The following is a 23,820-nucleotide window of genomic DNA, read 5'->3' on the forward strand; positions in this document are numbered from 1 at the left end:
ACAGTGCCACACGGACGCCCCGTGAATGCCATTGCGTGAGGCCGCTGCAGTTCGCAGTCGCTGCGAAAGTTCATCTTAACCGAAGGTCATGCGAAACAGTTCATCCCAAGTGGATTAATTTTACATTGAGTCCTATTGGAAACCAAAGAAAAATCACTTTGTTCATTGTATCCTAGAATTCGTCTCAACGAACGTCTACTGTACTGCCACTTACTCTAATTTTTTTTTTTTCCATAAGCACACCAAGACTTGTGTGAGATAACCGAAACCAATAGCTCTTATTAGCTGGTAGCTTCAGACCACACTTATGGAGATGAAAGTTCGACATGTACACTAAAGTATGGAAGTCAAATAAGGTGATCAATGGCAGACCTGACGCCTATGTCTCTAGGCCACTTTCTGCACATTCTGGAGGCTTTGGTCGCTGATATTATCAGAGTTATATGGAGACTTTTCACTGCACACTACATCTAGTGTCAATTTCTTAAGAGAACAGGGTAGGCTAAAATTTTTAAAAATTGATTTTTTGCTTTTTCGCAGTATGAAATTTCGTTTTTTTTTCCAAACAACAAGATCCAATGTCTCATTTGTGTGGGAAAAAAATCTGACACAAAAATGACATTTTTAGAAATGTAGGTGGTTGCGAACCGTGACCCATTTTGCTAATCTGTAATATGTAGCTCTCCTGAGTTGACAAAAAAAATAAGAAAACAGATAAGCCGAATTTTCTTGAGGATTAGAATGATTATCAGTGCTTATCTGGCAACAGCAAAAAGCTTCCCACCATTTTGTTTTGAGCCAAGTTTAGCTCTAGACACTATTCAACTAGCATTGCTTGCTCTTCGAGTGCATTGTTTACTCTTACCCTGCTTCGGTGCGATACAGTTACTGCAATGACTAACGCTGAAGAATTTGTGCTGTAAGCATTGAATCTGCGCCAACCAGCCTATGTTTACTATCATGTTGTTGAATACTGGGAACGCCGCCCGGCGTAGGGCACAGCATCTGAGTGATGGCTGGAGTCTACCATGAATTCTTGTTCTTCAAAACTCTTGCTGTCAGCAGCATACGCAGACGAGATAAAAGTGCTTACCGACCGCAGCTATCACTGGTTGAGGAAGAAAAAAACACCTCCATGGGAAGATAGAAAACGCAAATGAGTATTGCACGTTTTTTTTTTTTTTTTCGCGAGCGTGCTGCAAAATTTGTTTATTGGTATTTAGACGCTGAAAATATCTATGATGAACACTTTGCTTACTTTTAATGATGGGTGTGTTGCCGAAACAGACAATTCGATGTAACTTGGTGTTTCGAGTGATACACATGATGAAGTGGCTGTTTGAAACCGACCGCCAATGACCACTTTGCGGAAAGTGCTACACAGCTCATCACCAAAAGGAGCCCAGAAAGTAAGGCAGCAAATAAAAGAGAAGTTGTGATTGCGTAGATTCCTACCTGGCTGATAGCTATTGAAATCGTTTATCAATGCACATTTGTTCAGGGTAATTTTGTAATGAAGCCGGTTTTTTAACTTAAAAGCCAATTATGTCAAAACAATTTTGAAACTTGACCCTTTTTCTCAGGAACCACGAGCACTGGAGACATTTTTGCCTGGTATGTAACAAAGACGATGAAAAGTCTGCTGAACCAGAATTATAAAAAATTAATGCAAGGAATTTTGTTTCACAGGATGTTTATTGCTGATTCTGGCTTGGAAATTGGTAGGGTCCAGTAAAGAAACAAACAAAAAATGCAAAACAGATATTAAATAATTATTCCGGTTCAGTAATGAGAACACAAAAAGCTGATTACGATACCAGTGTGACTGCCCTGACCCTAGTAGTACCCAGGAAAAAGAGTCTCGAACATCGTCTAAAATACATGGGAGGAATGGGGCCTACTTGTCCCCTTAAGGGAGGACGTGGCTTTCAGAGGTGAAATTTTTTACTTTTTCGCATAGAGCAATGAATTTTGGCAAGCTTATTGGAAAGTGTATTAGATAAAGAAATATATATTTTCACACGCATACCTTCAGCAGTTTTGACATTTTAAAATCTTATATGCAGCACCATAAGGGAACGAATAAAGGAGCGAGTGAAAGAAGTAAGGACGAAAGGCGTGCCACAGTGGAGGGCTCTGGAATAATTCGACCACCTGGTGATCTTTAATGTGCATTGACATCACACAGCACACAGGCGCCTTTGCATTTCGCCTCCGATGAAATGTGGCCGCTGTGGCCGGGTTCAAACCCGGGAACTCCGGCTCAGTAGCCGAGCACCCTAACCACTGAGCCACCGCGGCGGGTAGGTAAGAAGTAGTGTCTTACTTTTCCAGAGGAAAGAAAGAAACCTGTTCCGGGAGCTGTTCGCAAATCCTCACACCCGGGACTCCACCGCTGCACAATGGAGAGGATGACAAATACAAAATGATTTATTAAAATAACACAAAATGAGTGAATCATCAACTTTCTGCACTTTCCTTACCTAGCCACTTGGTTGAAAAGCAAGACATCTTCAGGTCTTCTCAGGACCAGCAATGGAAACTCTATGTGTTTCTCTTCCAGCTAAGTAACAAAAGGAAAAACAACAATACATGAAAGTGAACTTTTTGTGCATGTACATGGATTCAAACTGAAGAATAAAAAAAAATCTCTGCCAACACGGCCTCAGAGTTCAAACTAAGAGCACTAACTACAGGAATTTCAAGTGTTTACATCGGTGCGCTCAGCAAACGTGGCGAAGACTAAATCAAAGCATCCTTCCGGAAACATCCCTTCTAAGATGCAAGCAGCGCCATCTACCTCCCGAATTTTGCACAACTATTGCGATTTACAGCCACCTTTGCTATATCCGGTATATTTCTTCGTTATATCAGCGAATACCATAAGCTTGCCGTCCCGGTTAGCTCAGTTGGTAGAGCGACTGCTCCAGTGAAGCGGTGGTCCTGGGTTCGAACCCGGGACCAGGACGAATTTATCTTTAACAATGAGGCTTCTGAGAAAGCTGTATAGCTTTCCTTTGTAGCCGTATGGCTGCCGTTGGGTGGATGCCAATGAGTAATACTCCCTTGTTCCAAATTTTATAAACATGTGCATCGCAACACGACGAATCGTTTGACACCATCCGGAACCCCCTGCGACAAATGGTTCAGCTTTAATGGCCATCTGAAGGTCCTCGGAATGCATGGTTTGGGGGTGGAAATGTTGTCGGTGCAAATCCCACACAAATTTTGGGCTTCATCTCAATTAGTAATTTTATCCTCAGAAACATGCCAAGTCATTTGACACCATTTGGAAGATCCTGTGTCAAACGTGTGGTCCCCAAATTTTATGCAAATGGCAATTCCTCAGGGGGGGTCCCACTTCGATGGCCACTATACTGGCACATATATAATGGATCGAAAGTAGAGGTATCAACACTGTTGCTATGCGATATAGTGTGGTCACGTGGTAACTGTTCTGGACAATTTCACCTCCATTGCAGATAGGCGCATCCTTGACAAATGCAAGTAGTAAGAGCTAACGCTCTTAAAATGGGTTATCTGCTTAGTACAGCACGCCACTAGCTTCTGGTCCTAATGGCCATTTTAATGCAAAGTAATCCCTTACCGAAAGGCTGCAGACCGCATTAAAGACTTCAAGCCAAGACCAAACTTCTTCCAAGCAAATAAAAAGCGTAAAGAGCCAACAAAAAAAACAAGTGAAGATAACAAACTGGTTGCAGGGGAGACAAAAGATGCCATACATACCTTCTGCAAAATATCATCTGATGTCCACTCCAGAAGTTGACAAACATTTGCAGTGGTAATGAAGGGCTCTTGCAAATGGTTAAGAACCATCAGGCAGTGCCCTGTCTTGAGGTACTCACTGATCAGAGAGAGAGAGAGAAAGAAGCGAGACATATGATCAAGGTATGAATTTATCAGAATTTAATATGTGGTCTTTCACAAGACAAAGAAGAGCAGGGTTGCATCAAATGCTGAAAAATGCGAATTTAGCTAGCTCCAAAGGTATGAAAACCAAAGCACAAGTCTGACTATACAAACTGCCAGTGTACCTTGCTTCTGTCAAAAAAAAAAAAAAATGAAACACAGCTCCGTTTCAGATTCATGGCTCGTTATTGATGGCACCTGTGTACAGTACAAAATTTCACACAATACAGTCACTCCGGCTCTAATGCAACGTCGTGACTGTGTGGCCAGAAATTCACGCCATTAAATAGTGCTCACATTTGCTATTACATCCCTGCATGCAACATTTTTCCAGCTTATTCCAACAAATCAACAGTTGTAGCAAGGTGCATATCACCACACAGCTGCATGAAAGACAGAAAGTGTGGAGGACAAAGATTTCAAATGCGAACTGTTTATAAGGCTAGTTATAACTAGTGCTGGAAAAAAATAAATGCAAACTCAGTGCTGCCAATAGCGATGTTTCCATTTGGCATTCCCCCAGATCAAAATGGCCACAGCTATGCCTGCACTGTTTGAACATGACAACTTTCCCCACCCTCTCTCATCCTCCTGGCACGCCTGGCTGGCATGGGCCCAAAGGGATGATCAGCTGACACTAATACGACAGACAAGCCACTAACTTGCTAAGCACTAAAAAATTGCACTAAAATAACACGGTTTTCTCTCTCTTGGACTTTTTGAGATGCGCTGATATTGTTGCCAACTGTCCTGGACATTGTGGAAATGCCTGCATGTGGTTGCAATCTTTCAGGAACAAACTAGTGGTCCCTAATGACTCCACACAAGAGAAGTCAGGCCGCATAAAAAAAACTATATGGCTTAAAAAAAACTATATGGCTTCCTTGGCAGCAAAGAACACTGCTTAAAAAGCAAACAATAAAACTCCTTGCTGGGCTCGTTGGTGCATGTTTTCAAGTAACCAGTTAGCGCAAAAGAAGACTATCACAAGAGGAACATCACCACTGTCCCGTGTTTTAGTCTTACTGAGAAATCACTTGCTGCAGTGCTGCAGTGCACAAGTTCCTTGTAAGAACTTTGAACTACAAATATTTCTAGACTATGGACAAATGAAGCTTTGGAAACTAAGAATAGTTATCTAAACACACATCCTCCAGATGCAATTAATACTTTGGTTTGGGCTAGCTGATTCATCCTTAGATTGGTTTATGGTTTATGGGGGTTTGAAGGGTTTAATGTCCCAAAGCAACTCAAGCTATGAGGGACACCGTAGTGAAGGGCTCCGGGAATTTCGACCACCTGGGCACGTTAACGTGCACTGACATCGCACAGTACACAGACCTGTAGTATTTCGATGGACATGGCTGGGAGGTTCATCCTTAGATGGATGCATCTTGCACAGAAGGGACAAGTTGAAACAAAGGGACACAAATGACAGCACAGTGGAATATGTGCAACAGGACAGCACCGAAATATACTTGGGATTGTAACCCATGCACAAAAAGGAAAAAGTAGCAGTACCATGCTACGTCTGACCTGAATGATATCAAGTCAAGCTCTTTGTGATGCAAAGTACAGCAAAGCTATCATTTACAATACAACCTTTATAAATAAAGAAGCAAATGATTACAAGCACTGTCAAATTACAAGCACTTACGGTTTGACAAAACGTGGTGGGAGGGGTCCATCCAGCTCTCGCTGAAGTACTGCCATAAAATCTTCATCCCTGTTTTGAGAAAAAAAAAATTCGAGGGGACACTTAAGCTCCGTATTAAGGGTATGACTCGATAGCGCTAACGAGTTAATGCATATTTTTGTGGAATTCGTCATTCTCAATTTTACATTCATAGATTCCTGGGAGTCCTCATACCGCTCCTGGTGCAGTGGTGCGGCAGCTAAGCAATGTGCCACTGCCCTGCCACGGTTGTCAGTTTGGTCACAATCCGGTAGGCAGGTTGTGATGATGCCACAAGGTCATGTGACCTAGGCGGCCTACCGAGGTTGCTTCTCCAGGGATTTTTCACTCACAACGCTGACAATGATGACGCCAGATTTTCTGCAGGCAGCATTAATGCTATTGCATTAAAAGCTGCTCAGGGCCAGTTCTCATAGCACACGCATTAAGCAACAAAAGGCAGTCATACGAATGCCTACTTACAATGATTACTTGTAACAATTACTCTTGAATAAAGTAGAATCCCGAAGGAAAGATAACAGATGACACAAATCTTGCTGAAGTGCACCGTGTAAAATCATCAGGAATTTGGATGTTCCGAATGCTCTTTCACGCCACTACAGATGACACGAACATGGGAGCTGCAACTGCGCCCACCAGCACCAGGCACTGCACTGTCCAGACATGCAGTACGCGCCACAAGTACAAAGCGGTGACAAGTGGCTGTAAATAAATCGCACCACCCATGAACAGACTTGCTTATTAAATACATTTCTCGTGCTTCAGCATACAAAACTAGCTTGTTTTTTGATGATACAATTTTTGCGAGCCCGTGAAATCTGTATCAACAGTCAACTGTAGCAAGAGACTGAAAGCTTGAAGGCAAGCATGCCATTGAAGCACACTGGAAATTCACCATTTCACACTACTTTTAATCTGAAGAGGCCAAGAATAGGGAAGATAAGCAGTGTATTAGGATGTATTTGTAAGAAGCCAACAGTCTTCAAAACCCAGGAAGCACCAGGAAACACTACTAGTACCATTGTTTTCATAAACAGCTCAGTAACTGATTTCATGGTCAACACTGGACTGCAGGAGGAATGCAATCGTAAAAGTGAGCAGTCAGGGCATGAGACACTTGCATGCGGCTGCTGTAGCACAGAAGCCTTGTGAGTCATGACTTGACCTGCAGAGCACTAAGTGAATGATATATAAGCAGTCATGCAAACCAGCCTTGCGGTATTCCCCCTTTTATAAAAAACCGCATGTAATAAACTTAGAGAAGAAAAAAACTTTGCAGTTTTTAATGAGCAAAACTTGCTCCTCCTGAGTGTTTGATGGCTTGCAGTTGACTTTCTTCATATAAAACAAACTTAGTCCTCAAAATATGAAGAAATTGGTGGTCCACCCAGCATACGCGATACAAAAAGGAACCCTTCAATGAGAAGACTACATATTACTCTATAAAGAGAAATATAGCTTCCAACTTGCAACTTTAGAACTTCTAGTACATCTTTTGCACTAAATTTTACATGGAGGCTTTCCTTGTGCTTGTAGTTTGGTTGCATTTCCAATATGCAGCACTTTGGAGCAATAAAATATTGATTCAGAAACACTCTGGAGCACATAGCTTTTAGTTTCCAGATTTCTTAAGTTAGCAAACAATGCTGGAAAAGTTTCAATCTCATGAAAAGGTGTGCCACGCCATTAGTTTGTCATTACTGGCACAGAGTGGCACCTGAAAGGTCTTCAGTTTTAAGATTTATGCTGCACAACTGGGCACAAATGAACATCCCCGGATGCGATGCGGTTGCAACGGAAACGCAGCACTGGAAGACCGTGTGCAGAAATGCGCCGCATGGCAGCAGTCTTCGCTGTGAACATATATGGCTATGAAAAGTTTTCCGTGCACAGCATTAAAATGATGGGCGTTACATGAATGTAACAGAAAGCAGGAAACAATGCTCCACGCGAGCCCAGCATTGCCTTGTCTTGCCGACACTTCGAGCTCACTGCGAGGTTGCCAGTGTTGGGTATGAATCTTACGGGATTTAACATCCCAAAGCAACTCAAGCTATGAGGGATGCTGTAGTGGAGGGCTCTGGGTAACCTCGACCACATGGGGCTCTTTAACGTGCACAGACATCACACAGTACATAGGCCTCTAGCATTTCAATAGGGTGAAGTGCGACCGCCGTGGCCAAGATCGAACCCGAGTCTTTCGGGTCAATAGCTGAGCACAATAACCACTGAGCCACTGCAGCAGCTCACGGGATGAATGTGGAGTGGAGCAAGACGCTAACGTTTCTTGTCTTCCTCACCCTTAGAACAGAGAAATAGGAATTCTATTCCATTAATGGGCTGCTGTCATGAAACCGGTTGAAGGACTGTGCACCGGACCATCTTCAGAGAGCTCATTCAGTCGCTACTCACTGCATTGTATCAAACAATCGTCAAACTTGAAACGAAAAGAATACTAGGCACTACACCACCAGGCACTGCGACAGCCACATTCAATTTTAATTATGGTATATTTGGATTACGTGAGGAATGTTTAAAAGAAAAAAACGTGATTATTTTACGTCTCCTCCAGAATATTGTAGATTCTTGATTTTCATTTCACAGAATTTAAACTTTTCCACCGTAGAAAGCTAGGGGACCTAGAGCTGACACTCAGGACTAAGAGTTCAAAGCAAGCCGTTTGTGGGTGAGAACAAACGAATGCGACTCAGTGGTGGAGACTGACATGAGCACTTTGCAGCTGTCAGAAATGGAGCTGCATTACCATGCGACAGTATGTGGAAATGTTCATTCAGTCTGGAAAGGCAAGAGGCATTACTGATAGGTTTGAAGTGCAAATGAGCTCACTTTGCTCCGAAACAACATGTAGCGCACAATTAATGGTGGATTCCTGCAAGAATTTTTCCTTTTGGCCACTCCATATGATTCCTTATAAGCTCTTCTCATTTATCTGTCTCAATCCTGATTTACTTGCACCCCCATGCATACCTCTGCCTACACACATCCTTGCACTTCTTGTTAGGCTGCACTGTCATATCACGTTTGCTTCACGCATATTTTCATTGGAAAGCAGTTTCTGCAGCACGGTTTCCTAGCCACCACACTGGCAGATATTTATAAAACAGATTTGCAGTAACTGGAAAAAAATAAGCCCCCACATTCACACTGACTACCACCGTACCCACAGGTACGAAATAAACACCTTTAGCCCATACACTACAATCACTGAACCAAGATATTTTCACAACAACTGCTGTGTCAGAATTCAACTCAAAAGCTTGCTGAAAATATGAAGGCAAGCTTGCCGTCCAGCTATTAGTTTGCCTGCAGATGTCGCCTCCACACTTGACCACGCATCCTTTCTCAAGGCTTTGGACAGAAAAGAACGTTAAACTGACTTGGTTGGTTTGTTGTTAATAATTTACAGAGTTTCTTTTTTACCCCTTGATGTATAGGTCTGTATTCCCTGCTGAGTTCCATCCCTACCTCGGAATTACGTGTGCACATAGTTTGTTTTTAAGACCATGTAACATTGTTGAATGCCATATAACTATTGTTTAAATAAATCCTTTTACTTTGTTCTTGCATTTTTGCAGGCAAACTACTCTGTGTACTTTGTGAAATGCGACTTTACTTAAGGGTTTTTTAAAATCAACATTCTTTGACTCCCTCCCTATGTAATGCCTGAAATGGCCCTTAGGGTACATAAATAAATGTTAATGAAAGGGGCAATGTTTATGCCACATTACGGTATATACTTGTGTACGGCTGCACTTTGTTTTTGCAATTTTGACGGGTGTGGCTCTTACATGGGAACATTTTTCCATAATTTTTGTTTCACTGCAGCGGAGCCATGATTACACATTCTCTTTTATGCTGCGACACTAGGCATGTGCAAATACTCGAAAGTATTCAATATTTATTTCGATCCGAATGTTTGGTATTCGAAATTTCAGCGTATTCATTTCGAGTGAATAATGTTTCTGTAACTCTTGCTGCGTGTGGTTTCGGTTACGCTTACATCATAAGGGATGGCACCGCGGTGTGCAACCAAAGGTCCCACTCTGTGCCGCGTGCTTGCATTCCCATGCGTATGCCGGAGCCAGTCTGCGCATGCTTGCGTCAACAGACATTAACAGACGAAAGCACAGCGCCCAGATCTGTACCTGCCAGGTACTGCGGCCGTGGCACCCACGATGCGCACACTGTAACTGGCACGACGGTGTGCATCAAAATAGAGATTTAGCATAGTGCAATCCGCTTCCATGCACCGCCAGTGTGCATGCGCTGATTGGCCCCGACAAGGCAGGCGTGCAAACAGCTGTCTGGCGCCTTATGCCTTGTGGCATCCTTTGAGGAATCTGCATGCGCAGTGGCGCCCTGCGGGAGTGGATCGCATTATGCTCAATTAGACTACAGCTCCCACATCTGCTCTTCTCTGCGTAAAATTTGCTAAAGAAGCGCGACGGTGTGAGCATTGAAGGGGAGTTAGCACGAGACATATGGAGATGGATGCCCCTTTCTGACACCTGACGCAGGTGGTGCTGGGCGCACGCTGCATACTGGGGCGCCTCGATAGTTTCCTTTGGTCCAAAGGAAGCTGCATCGAGGCACCCTAAGTGCGTACACCTAGCAGGTGTCATGGAGTCACCACTTAAAAGCAGCAGCTGAGCCACGACGCAATTACAATTAAGAGCAGTAGATGGAGACTGCACATACAGTTCTCACACCCCACAGGCACATTGGCACCGCATGTAGGTAGACTCCTCCAATTTTTAATGGCCATTTTTGCAAAAAGTCAACACGGCTTCAATGAGTGTAACAAAGCTTCAACGCATCCTTCTTTTTTTTTTTTTTCATGTAATGGCCTTGTGTGGTAAAAAAAATGCATGATATTATTGAAAATGCCTATTGTGCCGTCCAACCTTTTTTTGCGTGCCAGAAGTTCCCTTATTCCCTTCAAACAAAAAGCCACAATTTGTAAATGCCTATGCTACACAAATTTTTATGACAAACCAGCAGCACCCCCGGCGAATCCTGTAAATACATACTGTATTGAAAGTATGGACAATAGAATGTGCGCCAGATGACCAGCACGAATAACTGCCTGGAATAAAATAGGTTGCCAGATGATTTACTAGAAATGTAACATGATTCAAAATATTCAGATCCTCTGAAGACTGAGCACTCGACTGAGAGCTGGCCGACGGTACGGAGTGGCATTCCACGTGTGCAATCCATTGTCGTCAGTGTGAGGTGGCCTTTGCCTGGCCTGCTTTTCCACACGTTTCACTGTTAAAGGCCTAGTAGAAATTAAATATAAGTTGATTTTTAATGTCAGGTTATTTTGTGATGGTAAACTGTGAAAAGGTTAGATCATTTATAAATAACTGTGACTAGATTTAGAGCACTTTCGCTGCGGCTTCAATGTGAAGTACGCTATGGCTAGTGACACTGGGCGATCGACGCGCTACTGCGGCGCATATTGTGTCAGCGCCCGAGCCTGGCCGCCGGTGCTAATGTGCTGCTAGCGTGGGTGCACCTCATTCTAGCTTCTGCACAGCATAACGTTTAGTAGCAAACACTGAGAGCACAAGGTGAGTTAACAGTGGAGAGGCATCGTTTGCTTGTGGCTCCAGGTGAAGTCCGGCCTGCAGGATGACGCGTCCGTGGTCGTACCGAATGTTGCATACAACGAAACGTACAACACCGGCGAAATCATGCACACACGAAACAATTATTTTGGCTGACTTTTTTTTCTCCCTCGAATTACTGGCTGCCATGTTGGAGGTGCGGCCCTCACACGAGTAGATACGGTATTTTAAGGAGAGAGGAGGAACAAGCTTACTCAGGAAGTGGACCTGCTGCCTGGACCTGAGCACCCTCAGGCTGCTGACTAGAAGTCGCACTTGCAGTCGCACCAGCAGGCGACTCCACGGAGCGGTCCAGTGATTTTGCAGATGCTTGTGGATGCAGATGCTTTCCACTTGATGATGCAGCAACCCGAATAGCTGCCACCAAGTGTTCCACTGTACATGGTTGACCCAATGACCGCTGACTTGGCAGATAACTGACTGGCACAGAGCTCTGAAGTGCTGATGCTGCTGGTGCTACAGCTGACCCGACAAAAGGCTCCACCGGAGTCTGACCCTTTTGATCCACAGGAGGCATTACAGGTGCCTGCGCCACAGGCTCATTCAGTGCACCAAATGCAACCTTGGTCTGCCCAGATGGCGGAGAGTGGCCTTCAGTCCATACTCTGTTAGCTGCCAAGGCCTGGCCGTTTTCTTTGCGCTGATTGGTCCAGTTATGCACTGGCTTAGTTTCATGAGGCCCCCTTGTTTCAACTTGTGGCTCAGTTGGCACGTCAGATGCTGTCTGCATCGGGCTAGCTGAATGGCAACGATCAAGTGTCTCAGCTTGACTAGGGGTGTAAAAGTGGTGAAACGTATAAGCTTGCCCGCTTGCTGTGCAGCCATTGGCTCCTTGAGCTTGGAGATTTACTGAGCCCTTCTGAGGGTTTCCAGTGGCCCAAACTTGCTTATATGTTGAATCTTGCTCAGTAGTTTGAGAGGGAAACATCGAACAACCTCGTTTGGTTGCTTCACTCTGGTCGCGTGTCACTGTTTTTTCAGTTTTCTTGGCTTGGCTGGTTTTCCAAGCATGTTCCTTGACATATTCTGTAAACAATGACCAACTTCGTTTGGTCGCCTCGCTTCGCTTGGTCGCCTCGCTTCGCCTGATTTCCTTACTTTGTTCAGTTGCCTCACTTAGTCTGGGTGCGTCCCCATGGCCGGCTCTCCTACCCTTTTTGGCTGACTGATCTGCCTGGCCTGTTTCAAAGTGTGGCATTCGGCAAGCTGGCTCAGCACGGTGACCTGCTGGTACACCGCTGCCAGGCTGAGTGAGATGATCTGTAAAAATGCATCTGTCTGAGTGAACACTACGCAATGGGTGCTGGGCTGGCTTCGGAGCTACAGGTTCACTTATTTGCCGTGGAATACTTGCAAGCGACGCCTTTTGAGTGCCCTCCGTTTTTGGATTGCTGGAATGTAGGCTGCTCACGGTCCCCACTGCCTGCTGTAAAAGGGAGAGAACAGCAGTGAATAAGTGCTTGGTAAAACCAAATGCATGTGAATTGAGACAATTATAAATGATAGATCAGACGGAGCAGGTTGTTGCCTGCATGATGTCATATACCAACTAAGAGAACAAACTGAGCAACTGAGCAAAAACTGAGCTTTGAGACAGGCTGTGGTGGAGGGCTCCCAATCAACTTCAACCAATCACTGTTCTTTAAAGGAACACTAAAAGAAAACATCAAACTAAGCAAGATGGACTGATTATTCCTCGGGAACTCTACCGTCGTTTTTTTCCACGCAGAAAGGTGCCTGCGTAGCTGATAAACCACAAATGGAGGTCCTGAAACTCTGCCACATTTAAAGCAAAAAATGAACTCAATGAAAATGAATGTCAATGAAAAGCATTGAAAAAAAAACGCAGGGTTGTCGTAGCAGCAAAGTTTTCATCTCAGCAGCAGACAACCATGGCCCAGGTTTTCACCAAATGATTGCACCATGCAAACAGTTTTTACTTTTACCATGGACAAAATGGCAGTTTTCTGTAGCTTTCAGTAGTTTTTTTCTGTAAAAACTCATGTCTAAAATTTTATGCAATACACAAAAAGAAAGCTAAATAGATTCGCTTTTTAGGCATACAAGCTTGAATATGGAGTTGTGCGTTTCAACACAAAATTTTATTTCCCAAAAACAATACTTTAGAAAAAAATTGAAAATAAAAACGGAGAAATGTGCATGTAAATGAAACAAAAAGAATAAAAAAATTGTAGATATATACAAAATATTGAGCACACTATTGGCCACTGTCTGTTAAAAAAATGAATGTTCAATCTTGCATAGCGTTCATGGTACATAATCAAAAGAAAACATTTGACAGAAGTCTGTCGGATTGGGAAAATTAATTTAGTAGAAAGATGACTGACGCCAACCAGGTTAATTTTTGAAAAAACACGACGTTTCGGGACCGCCTCGGTCCCTTCTTTACGGTGTGACTACGGGCGAGGCGCAGCTTGGCTTTGTAAGCCCCCGTGTTGAATACCTCCGGGTCAATGGCTGCAAACCATGGATGTAAGATGAAGGAAGTGTCCCCAGGGAGCGATTAGCATTCCTTCGTGTCTGTTGTATGTGCCACGACTCCAGCAGAAGCCTCCTGCGCTGGTTAGCTTCGGTCTCCAGTACAACAGTGCCGTAAAAGTCAATTCGGTGGTCACATTGCTCTCAGTGTTCGGCCACCGCGCTGCGCTGACGGTTCATTTGTCGGACGTCCGATTTGTGTTGCCTCATTCTTTCGGCGAAGTTCTTCGTTTCCCCCACGTACCAGGCCGGGCCACCGCGCTGCGCGGACGGTTCATTTGTCGAACGTCCGGTCTGTGTTGCCTCACGCCAGAACCGGAAACGTGTTTGCATGCCATACGTTAAAGGCGTGAGCGAGACGCTGGCTCGAATTCTCGGTAAAGAAGGGGTGCTAACAACGCACAAACTGCCTACCACCATCGGACGCTTCCTTCCCCGCCCGAAAGACCGTCACCCAAAAGAAAGGGCCCAAAGGGTAGTATACAAGATTCCCTGCTCAGTCTGCCCGGCCTCGTACGTGGGGGAAACGAAGAACTTTGCCAAAAGAATGAGGCAACACAAAGCGGACGTCCGACAAATGAACCGTCAGCGCAGCGCGGTGGCCGAACACTGCTAGCAATGTGACCACCGAATTGACTTTGACGGCACTATTGTACTGGAGACCGAAACTAACCAGCGCAGGAAGCTTCTGCTGGAGTCGTGGCACATACAACAGACATGAAGGAATGTTAATCACGCCCTGCGGACACTTCCTACGTCTTACATCCATGGTTCGCGGTCATTGACCCGGAGGTATTCAACACGATGGCTTTACACTTTCGTGACCGTGCCTAATCCCGTCGACAGTATGTTGTCGATGGTACATGTTTGAATTTTGGCGCCTCTCCGAGCGTTATGGACAGCTAGCACAATCGAGCGGGTTAAAGAGAGACTATTTTATTAGTTTCAGAGTTGTGTTTCTCTTTTCCACCGCGCGGGGATTTTTAAAGCGCCTGCACAGTTGGGGTGACGAGCGCTCGTTTCTGAGATGGCATCTACGTTGCGCGCGTCCTCTGCACGGAAACAGCGATCTTCAATGGATTCCGACGCGTCTGGGCTCGCATTTGCGGAAGATCGTAGCAGCACAGACTCGGAAGATGACTTCGATTCGTCGGACTTCAGTACAGATGACGAAAGTGCGGCAAACCGCCCCAGAACATCGACATGTATCCGCCGGTGAGTTTTGCTTTCTTCTCGGACCGTGTTATCGCGCCATAAGGATTTCCAGCGTGTTCTAAAGGTCACAGTTCTTATCTGCAGGGTGTCAACGTCGTTCAGACTGGACCATTTGCTGGCAGCCGCGCAGAGAGTCTAGTTTTGTCCACGAAGACCGACGGGAGTGGACCTTGAAATCGTGCTCCAGAGTGCTGCACGCCAGTTCGTAAGAGCCGTCGATTTCTTCCTGTTGTTTTCACCGCCGAAATCATCAGGGAGATATGCAAGAACAAAAATAAGTATGCGTGGATGCATAATTTCGACAAGCCTGCGTACAGTGAGAGAGATGGATCGTGGAAGGAAGTCACTCAAGAGGAGATACTCAAGTTCATTGGACTTCTCGTATACATGAGAACTGTGCAAGTCCCACGCTTGCATTGTTATAGGAGCACACGCAGATTATTCTCGGGTCTTCTTCCACCTACAGTGATGCCAAGGAAACGCTTCAAGGCGTTGCTTGCCTTTCTGAGTGTGTCTGATCCAGAGAAGACGACCGTCACATCCCATGGCAAGCTTCACCGCATATCCTCTCTGCTTCAGCACGTCAAAGATTCATCCACGCTATTTTTTCAAATGCATCAAACGCATCGGATGGTGAAATCAAAAGGTCGGTCCAGAATTCGAAGTACACGAGGTATAAAGTGATCAAATGGGGTTACAAATTATGGGTTTTGGCAGATTCGGAAACAGGGTACACTGTTCAGTTCAGCGTCTATACGAGAAAGCACGAAGAACCTAGCGTGCGAGGTTTGGCATTCGATGTTGTGACAAGGCTGTGCGAAAATTATCTTGATCAGGGTTACATAATCTTTTGGACAATTTCCACACTTCCATATCTTTGTTTGTTCATTTACTGGAGCGCATATCTCTGTTTGTTCATTTACTGGAGTGCAAGACACTTGCGTGTGGGACAACGCGGAAAGATCGGCGTGGCTTTCCAAGTGAACTCAAAGACACACATAGGGAAAATGAGGCGAAAAGAGGGGACGTTCGATGGCTGAGGGAGCAGGATGTTTTGTACCTGCAATGGAAAGACCGGTGAGTTGTGAATATGATGTCTACCGCGCACACAGCGAACAAATTCGTCCTTGCAAAGCGAAGAAAGAAAGTCGGGAATATGTGGACAGAAGTGTCCGTGAAGAAGCCGGTACTGATCAAGAACTACAACGTGGGCATGCTTGGAGTGGGCAAATCCGACCAGCTCATCGGATCCTACAACGTTCTTATGAAGTCAGTGCGTTCGTTGGTGGAAGACACTGTTCTTCCACTGTATCGATATAACTGTAGTAAATAGCTTTATAATGTTTAACGAGCATCGTCGGCAGCATCCAGAAGTCCCAGAATTATCGAGAAGTTTGCACTTCCACCAGTTTGCCTTCAGGCTAGAACTAATCGACCAGCCGCTGGGATATGATGAGCCACATCTTTGGAGCCCCCAGTCGCGCCTGTTGTTCCCTCTCGGAGTGCACCTCATGTTCAATAGCATCAACCACAAAAAATGGAAAGATACAGAAACTCTAAAATGTGCTATGATGAAAGAAAAGTTGAGCAGAAAACAAATGTTCTCTGCGAAACATGTGCAGCTAACCTTTGTTTCACTTCGAGAAACTGCTTCGCAGTGTGGCACGATAGACACTAGGTCTAATGCTTCCCTGTGTACCTGAACAGCTTTAGTAGATACAGAGCTAATATTTGCAGGCTGATTTCATATGGCTCTTTTGTGAAAAATGTATATTTCGATTAAAAAATTTTTTTTTTGTGCAAAGCAGCATTGATGTTTTTATCCATCTTTCTCGTTTTTGTTGCAATTTTTTTGCTTTGATAATTTTTTAAAATAAATATGCTGTTTGAAATCAATACCGTTGGAAAGATAATTTATTCTTCTACAATTTGATACCATACACTTCAACATGAATCATTTTCTGTGGCAGGAAAAAAAATAATTACATGACTACACGAAAACAACCGATCTTCCTGCGGTCACAAAAGTGTTAAAAAGCTAAGCTGCACCTCGAACGTAGTCACACCGTGAAGAAGGGACCGAGCCGGTCCCAAAACGTCGTGTTTTTTCAAAAATTAACCTGGTTGGCGTCAGTCATATTTCCACTAAATGGTACATAATAACTGGAACCCATATAGTTTGGCATGCCATGCAGTGGAGTGCGGCCGCCGATGTTTCAGGCTGGTTTCCACCTTCATTGGTGTCAGAATTGAATTCTGACAATAAGGCAGAATCTTCAGACTTGCTGCTGCTTGTGTCGTCGATAAAATCGATCGTAGACAGAGTGAAGTAGTCAGATTTGCGACGCTTCAAAGCGCGCGTCGCGAATGCTGCCATTCTCGCATACGACTCCGATGCTGCCGCGTGTTTAGAGTGCGTTCAAAAATAGCCACCTAGCAGGAAAGAAACTAAACTGCATCAAATTCGAAACTTCAGCTACCTGACTACACACTAGATGGTGGAGCGTGTCCGTGAGCAACGCGAAAGGACTAAAAATCGGCTAAGTCGCCTCTCATTAGCACTGTGCTCTAAATTAAGGGGACACCTCCAGCCCCTGATGTACAGCTAACGATGCTTAACGGGCAAAGTAGGGACAGAGTTAGAGCAATAAAATTAAATTAAATGAAAAACTGAATATTCTTTTGCCCCTGACGTTGAATTTTCTAACCAGGCCTTGCACTGGCCCCATGCTGTAGCAAACCACAAACTCCTCCTACAACCTCACTTCCACAGAGGTACTAGTCTCACACAAGTAGAAAACCAGCTCCACTGATAAGCTTACCTCAAAGCACAGACGTGCTAAGCCTTCATCCACCAGGCAGTCAGCAAAATGCAGTTCTGGTTCAGCGACCGTATCACAGAGATAGACGCTGTACACCGGGCCTTCTTTCTGCATTAAGCCAGAGTGCGAATTTAGTGATTCAAGGGTCAATTTCACTCCTCTTATATTCACATGCATTTCTTAGATGCCTCCTAGCCATGCAGTTTGTTCGCCTCTTCTCATGCAAGCACCGATACTACTGTAAGTGCAAAGATTATTGGGTCACGCTTATGTCTTGTCTGGCTAAGTCGCCTCTCATTAGCACTGTGCTCTAAATTAAGGGGACCAGCCCTTGATGTGCAGTTATTTTTGTTGTGCAATAGCACTGACAACTTACCGTATATACTTGCGTAATGAACCCACTAGCATAATGAACCCGCCGCAGACTTTTGTCAGCAAGGATTTACTTTTTTTTTCTTTCAGCCTTTAGCTTTTTGTAGCAGGTTCCTCAGGTTTCGCGCCATCCAGCCCAGACCTTTGCAGCGAGCTAAGATGCTGCCCGCTGCCGATAACATCACCACTTGCTTGTTTATCTTTTGAAGAGAGCTCCTGCCAGAGGGGTGGTGGGGAGGGGGCTCGGTGAACTTGGCGGAGCGCCAAGACGTTGTGTGCCATAAGCTAAGGCTTAAGCATTCGCATTACATACTCGCCACTGTCCTGTGAACGATGCTAAACAACAGCGGCACAAACACGTCTGACTGCGTGTGTTTGTTGATGACGGAAGGACGGAGGAGGGCATATAAAATCTCGACCCTTTAAAAAAAAACCTGCTGGAACTTTTTTCCAGCGCAATGAACCCTCCCCAAACTGATGACAAGATTTCTGGAAAAAAAGTGGGTTCATTGAGCGAGTGGTATATACGGTATTTAGTTTATCAAACTAAAATAAAAATGCAGGCACATAACACTAGTATACATATGAAAATAAAGCTGGCAAAACTGGCACTGGCAAAATGCATGGGTAAAATACTGTACAGGCCAAAGCAGTCATCCTGAACATCATAACCTGATCTAGAGAGAGCGTGTGTGTGTTCGCATGCATGCATGACTTATTAGGCCTGCAAATCAAGCACGTAACCCCCCCCCCCCCCCCCCACCCCCACCCCCCCCAACCTAGAGGATAAAAAGTTCTCTCAGAAATGTTAGCGCATCTAAAACAATGAACAAAAAATCTCAGATCCGAGACTAACCTTGTATACTTTGCACATCAGAGCGTGGTCGACAGTAGCCAGCTTGATGAAGAAGTGTTTAGATTCAGGGGTCCAGCCACACTAGGGAAAGAAAGCAAGACATTCAACCTTTCTTTCTTGGTAGTATACTCTCTTTATTTAAAGTGAAACCCACAAAAATGCCTAAAGAACAGCTACTTCATTTTGTACAATAAAAAGGCAGGGGAGAAAGAAAAGATGTCATTAAGTTGTTCAACCTAATGCCATAAATACATTTTTTCCTGGCCAACAAATGTACTCAAAAACCAGTTCGTGCAGTCTACACTCGCCTACACCACCTGCGGGCATAGTCAAATAATGAAAGTTGTAAAGTGCAAATGCTGTCAATATAATTTTTCCTGGCTAACACATGCACTCAAAAATGAATTGGTGCAGTCTAAACTTGCTTGCACTGCTACCCGACGGCATAGTAAACTGATTTCCAAAACATCTGAGTTGTTTCCAATGTATCTGGCTTTACCTCTGCACACTGCTCAGGAGATAAAGACAACACAGAATATATTGGTTCCATAAAGGGCTTGCAGATTACATCAAAGCCATCGGTTACATAGTGGAACCAGACGAGATAAATTGGCTGCTAACTCACGAAAATGTTGAAGCAATACCGCACTTCGAAAATTGCTCGTTGCAAAGGGAAATAATTGCATTTCTTTATATCGTTTGCCGACATAGAATCAAATATTTTGTTGTGGCGGGAAGTGAGCACTGAATCACTGACCACTCAAAACTTTCACTCAATCATTAATACTCTTTACCACACATGAATGGGACCACTTTCCTGCGGAACTCATAAATATTAACAATAACCCACTTTGTCGTGATGCTTTAGCTAAAACTGCATATTCAGGTGCTGTCTTAACGTTTGTACATTGCATATGGCTTTCTATATGTCATGTATTTTTTTTTTATATCACAACCCCTCTGTAATGCCTTTGACCCTCAGGGGCAAAATAAACGAATGAATTAGTTTTTTATGCACTTTTGTATTCATCCCAAAGCATAAAAACAAAACCTACTTGAAGGACAGCCCTGAAAAATGTGCAGTCATTGCAAAGCACTTCTCATGTGGCACATTTAAAAAGCAGTATAAGAGGGCAACTGTTTTTAGCAGGACGTGAGAAGAGACCATTGTGATTCATTATAAACGTAAGTCTAGCGCTTAAGACGTTGACATAGAAAAGTATCAGACAGGACGAGCGCTAAACAGCAACATCAACTTGATATTTAACGCTCGCCCTGTCTGAATCTTTTACAGTCGACGTCTTAAGTGCTAGTCTTACGTTCATAATGAACCACAATCAACTAGCCTAGATTTCTGCCTTCAGAAGGGACCACAGTGTGTTCTTCATGCTGCTTCTTCCCAAAGAAGCAAGTGCAAAGGTCTAGAAACACTTCCATAATAGCTGGGTGTTCGCTATCGGACATCCAGCCCATTATGTGGGAGACCCTCCATCCACTTCCGAAGTGACCTGGGCATAGCGCAAGTACAGTCGTCCACACACCTGTTTATAGCGCTCAAGTGGCATGGTCTGTTGTGAATGTATGGCAATCACTGCAGCCTGGCGGGCAAAACATAGCATTTAAAGACATAAGGAGCTAAACACGATCCACGTGAATGTGCATGCACGATAAGGTCTCATTTCAAGCCCTCAAGCCTCTTGTAAATGACGTCAGTGTACTCTCTGGTGCGCCGCTCAAGCGCTCTAGACGGGTGTGCGGACGACTGTGCATGAACAAACAGAGCACATGTACTTGGTGATTGTCTCCTCCGAATCTCGTGCGGCAAAGAGAACGGCACTACATTTGCTGAAACCTGCCAAAAACCAAAGTTTTTTGGGGATCTTGGTTCTTCTGTTATTACTACCTTGCTCATTTTGTTGAGCTTCCAATGACACAAAGACTTTCAAAAGCTCGTCTACCCGATTACCTGCTACTGAAGATTTACACAGAAGCACAGGCATCCAAATGGATTCAAAGAGCTGGCCATGAACTAATTGCCAACTGCTGCATCAAAGATAAAGTACAGATTCTTCCTGCATAAGTATTTTGAAAAGCGGTAAGGGCGTACCGTATTTACTCGATTTTAACGCACTCTCGATTGTAACGCTGTGGGGACCTGCCCTGCAGCCCACTGTGTTTGCTTTCCCGCAAGGCACCATGCAGCAGCAGCCTCACCTCGAGGAGAAACGCATTCCCTTGTCAGTTACATTAACTGGCAAGGGAGGGCGCCAGCTTTGCTGCGCGTGAGACTGCTTGAAGCCCGCGCGCGGGAGAGGGGGCATGAGGGGTCTTCGGCTGGGATCGTCGGCGTGAGCGGACGTGTCGCTCGCAGCTCCGCTCTTCCCCAACGGGGCGAGGAAGCGGCGGGGAGACCGGCTCCCGTACTCGTCCCGTCCAGGGGTGCGAGTATCCCTTGCCCTAGCACTGGCGAACGTTCGCTCAGAACCTTGCTGGTGAGTCGGACGACCTTGATTCATTAGCGTACCTTGTTGCTAGCTGGCATTTTTGTTGCTGTAGCAATAAATGCCTGTTTGTGTCAGCCAATGTGTCGTTCCTATGTTCCCTCAGAGCAAGGCCCGCCGTGGTCTGCGAGCGCTAGGTAGTGTACGCGATCACGGGGTGGGGTCCGGGCGGCTTTGAACCGTGTCAGCCGAAATTAAGCGGGGAGAACGTATATATCTCCCCAAATCAACCCCACAACGCGCACCCGCTTTTGAAGGTCAGAAAAAAAGAAATGCAATGACTTCAACTATAATGTGCTCGTACTTATTCTAATGCGCATGTCATTTTAGGTGATTTTTTCCACTAGAAAGGTGCGCACTACAATCGAATAAATACGGTAGACAGTTTTCTAGTGGAATTTATGAGCACTGGCAGTTACTCACAATGCGAGAACGCTTTGGTGCCTTTTTTTCCCCAAAAGTGTCAAGAGCATGCACTGCCATTAGAATTTGTTGGCAAGGTGAAAAATATCTAGTCTCTACAGCCCCCAGGCATTTATTCTGCTTGTAACAAGCACACAACTCTGCCACAATTGGTTTGTGACATATATAGCACGCATTAGGTGTCACTGTGACCAAAATAAAATGTTATTCCAGTTTGACTTTGAAACGATCATAAGGTAACGCTTGAAGGTATATTGTCTTATGGCACAAAAGGGGACAAGTAGAATCATTAACAAAAATGCAAGAAAGCTGCCCTGAAAACCTATGAGTATTTAAATTTTTTTTTGTGACCACTATATAAATTACTAAGTTCTAATAAGAAAGAGCACTTCCACTGAAAACTGAACTTTTATAAGCTATAAAAAACCAAGAATTGAAATGCAGGCATCACCACCACCAGCCACTTTCACAAGAAACAGTTTTCCACTGCCTTCCCAAAGGTGACCACGGAGTCTTTTTTTATTTTTAACATCACAAATATGCATAGAGTGGTGGCAAAAAAGAGATGTTCCATTCTTATATCCAATCCTCCCAGCAATAAATGATCTTTTCCTGCTAAACAAACATTTCCATAGCCACAAAGAGGCAAATGACTGATTTTTAGTCAGAACAATAACTGCACGAAGTCCTTAGTATCCCTTTAACACTCTGCACCAGTGCCACAGCACTTTGCCCCAGAATAAGTGAGCATGGAGCAGCTAAATAAATAAATTTGTACAACCAAGACCACAACAGCAGAGACCAACTGGCATGTTATAAACTAATGCCTTATTATTTGTCCAGCACCACCAAAAAGTAAACCTGGCACTGTAGCTCTCCATTTTCCCTTCTCCATTCTTTGTACCTGCTGCTGATACCTGCCACCACATAGCTCTTTAGATCACCGCTTTCCGGCACTTCAGCATAAAGTCAACGACCGATTTTTCGGACCCTCTAGGGACCGCGAAAACGACCGAAAAACCAGGCAGTCCAGAAAATCAAATTTCAACAAAAAATCTCGAACTTACTGGTATTATGCTGGAGGGAGAGGTCAGTTGTGTTGCACACATTCTAAAGCTCCTAATGACTAAATTTCACTGTGCGACACGTGCACAGACGACGGGCGGCAACCGTTTTCACGAGCTCGGCCTGGCTGGGCTGCCCTCGGCATGTCGCCAATGAACGCACGGGTTGGGACAAACTCTAAACCGGAAAGCGAACACGCCGCTGCGGGAGCTGCATTGCGCCTGCAGTACGATGGGCCCCCAACGCGAACGCGAAGATGACGAAACAATTAAGAACCGAGAAACGGCCGAAGCAAGCGCTACGTCGGCGTTGGCCTCCGCAATTAGGCCTAGCGACTAGAGCCAAAATCGGCATCGTATTCGGCGATATGCACTCTGCGGTGAGTTGCGTATAATGAGGGGCGCCTTGCCTGCCATCGAAACGCCAGTTATTTATGGTTTTACGATAGAAAAGTCAGGGTTGTGGTGCGTTTTGCTGCGGGTACGCTGACCTCGCTTTAAAATGCACAACCATTTCCTCCCGTGCTCGGCGTCTCCGTGAAGCCGTATGCCTCTCACGCGCTTCACTGCTACCTCTTTCCGTATTCAAAACAAAAGACTCGGCATAGATGAGTTCCGCGAACTCTGACTGCTTTTAAAAAAGTTCATGCGGCGGAAGACGTTCAAGAATCGTACGAATTCGAAACCACGCGGGCGCAATGTGCCGACTCTCGCAGAATTTCAGTCTCGCAAGAGGCCCCGTTTAGAATTTCGTTTTATTTGATCAAGATTTCAACCTCTCCTGCAGT

The 23,820-nt window shown here is 44.8% G+C and overlaps 1 protein-coding gene across 4 annotated transcripts in view; it reads right to left on the reverse strand.

The window, feature by feature from the left end:
• Positions 1-23,820, reverse strand: part of LOC144115378 (uncharacterized) — a 96,022-nt gene that overhangs the window by 23,052 nt on the left and 49,150 nt on the right. For all 4 annotated transcript variants that reach the window (XM_077649744.1, XM_077649743.1, XM_077649746.1 and 1 more), the window contains 7 exons: positions 19,045-19,125; positions 17,817-17,924; positions 11,475-12,706; positions 5,588-5,656; positions 3,748-3,865; positions 2,484-2,563; positions 2,327-2,395 (listed from right to left, as the gene is read on the reverse strand). In XM_077649744.1, the coding sequence (XP_077505870.1) occupies positions 2,327-2,395; positions 2,484-2,563; positions 3,748-3,865; positions 5,588-5,656; positions 11,475-12,706; positions 17,817-17,924; positions 19,045-19,125 (1,757 nt within the window). The remainder of the gene's footprint in view (positions 1-2,326; positions 2,396-2,483; positions 2,564-3,747; positions 3,866-5,587; positions 5,657-11,474; positions 12,707-17,816; positions 17,925-19,044; positions 19,126-23,820) is intronic.

Source organism: Amblyomma americanum, chromosome 1 (genome assembly GCF_052857255.1).
Source record: "Amblyomma americanum isolate KBUSLIRL-KWMA chromosome 1, ASM5285725v1, whole genome shotgun sequence".
In the NCBI taxonomy this organism is placed as follows: domain Eukaryota; kingdom Metazoa; phylum Arthropoda; class Arachnida; order Ixodida; family Ixodidae; genus Amblyomma; species Amblyomma americanum.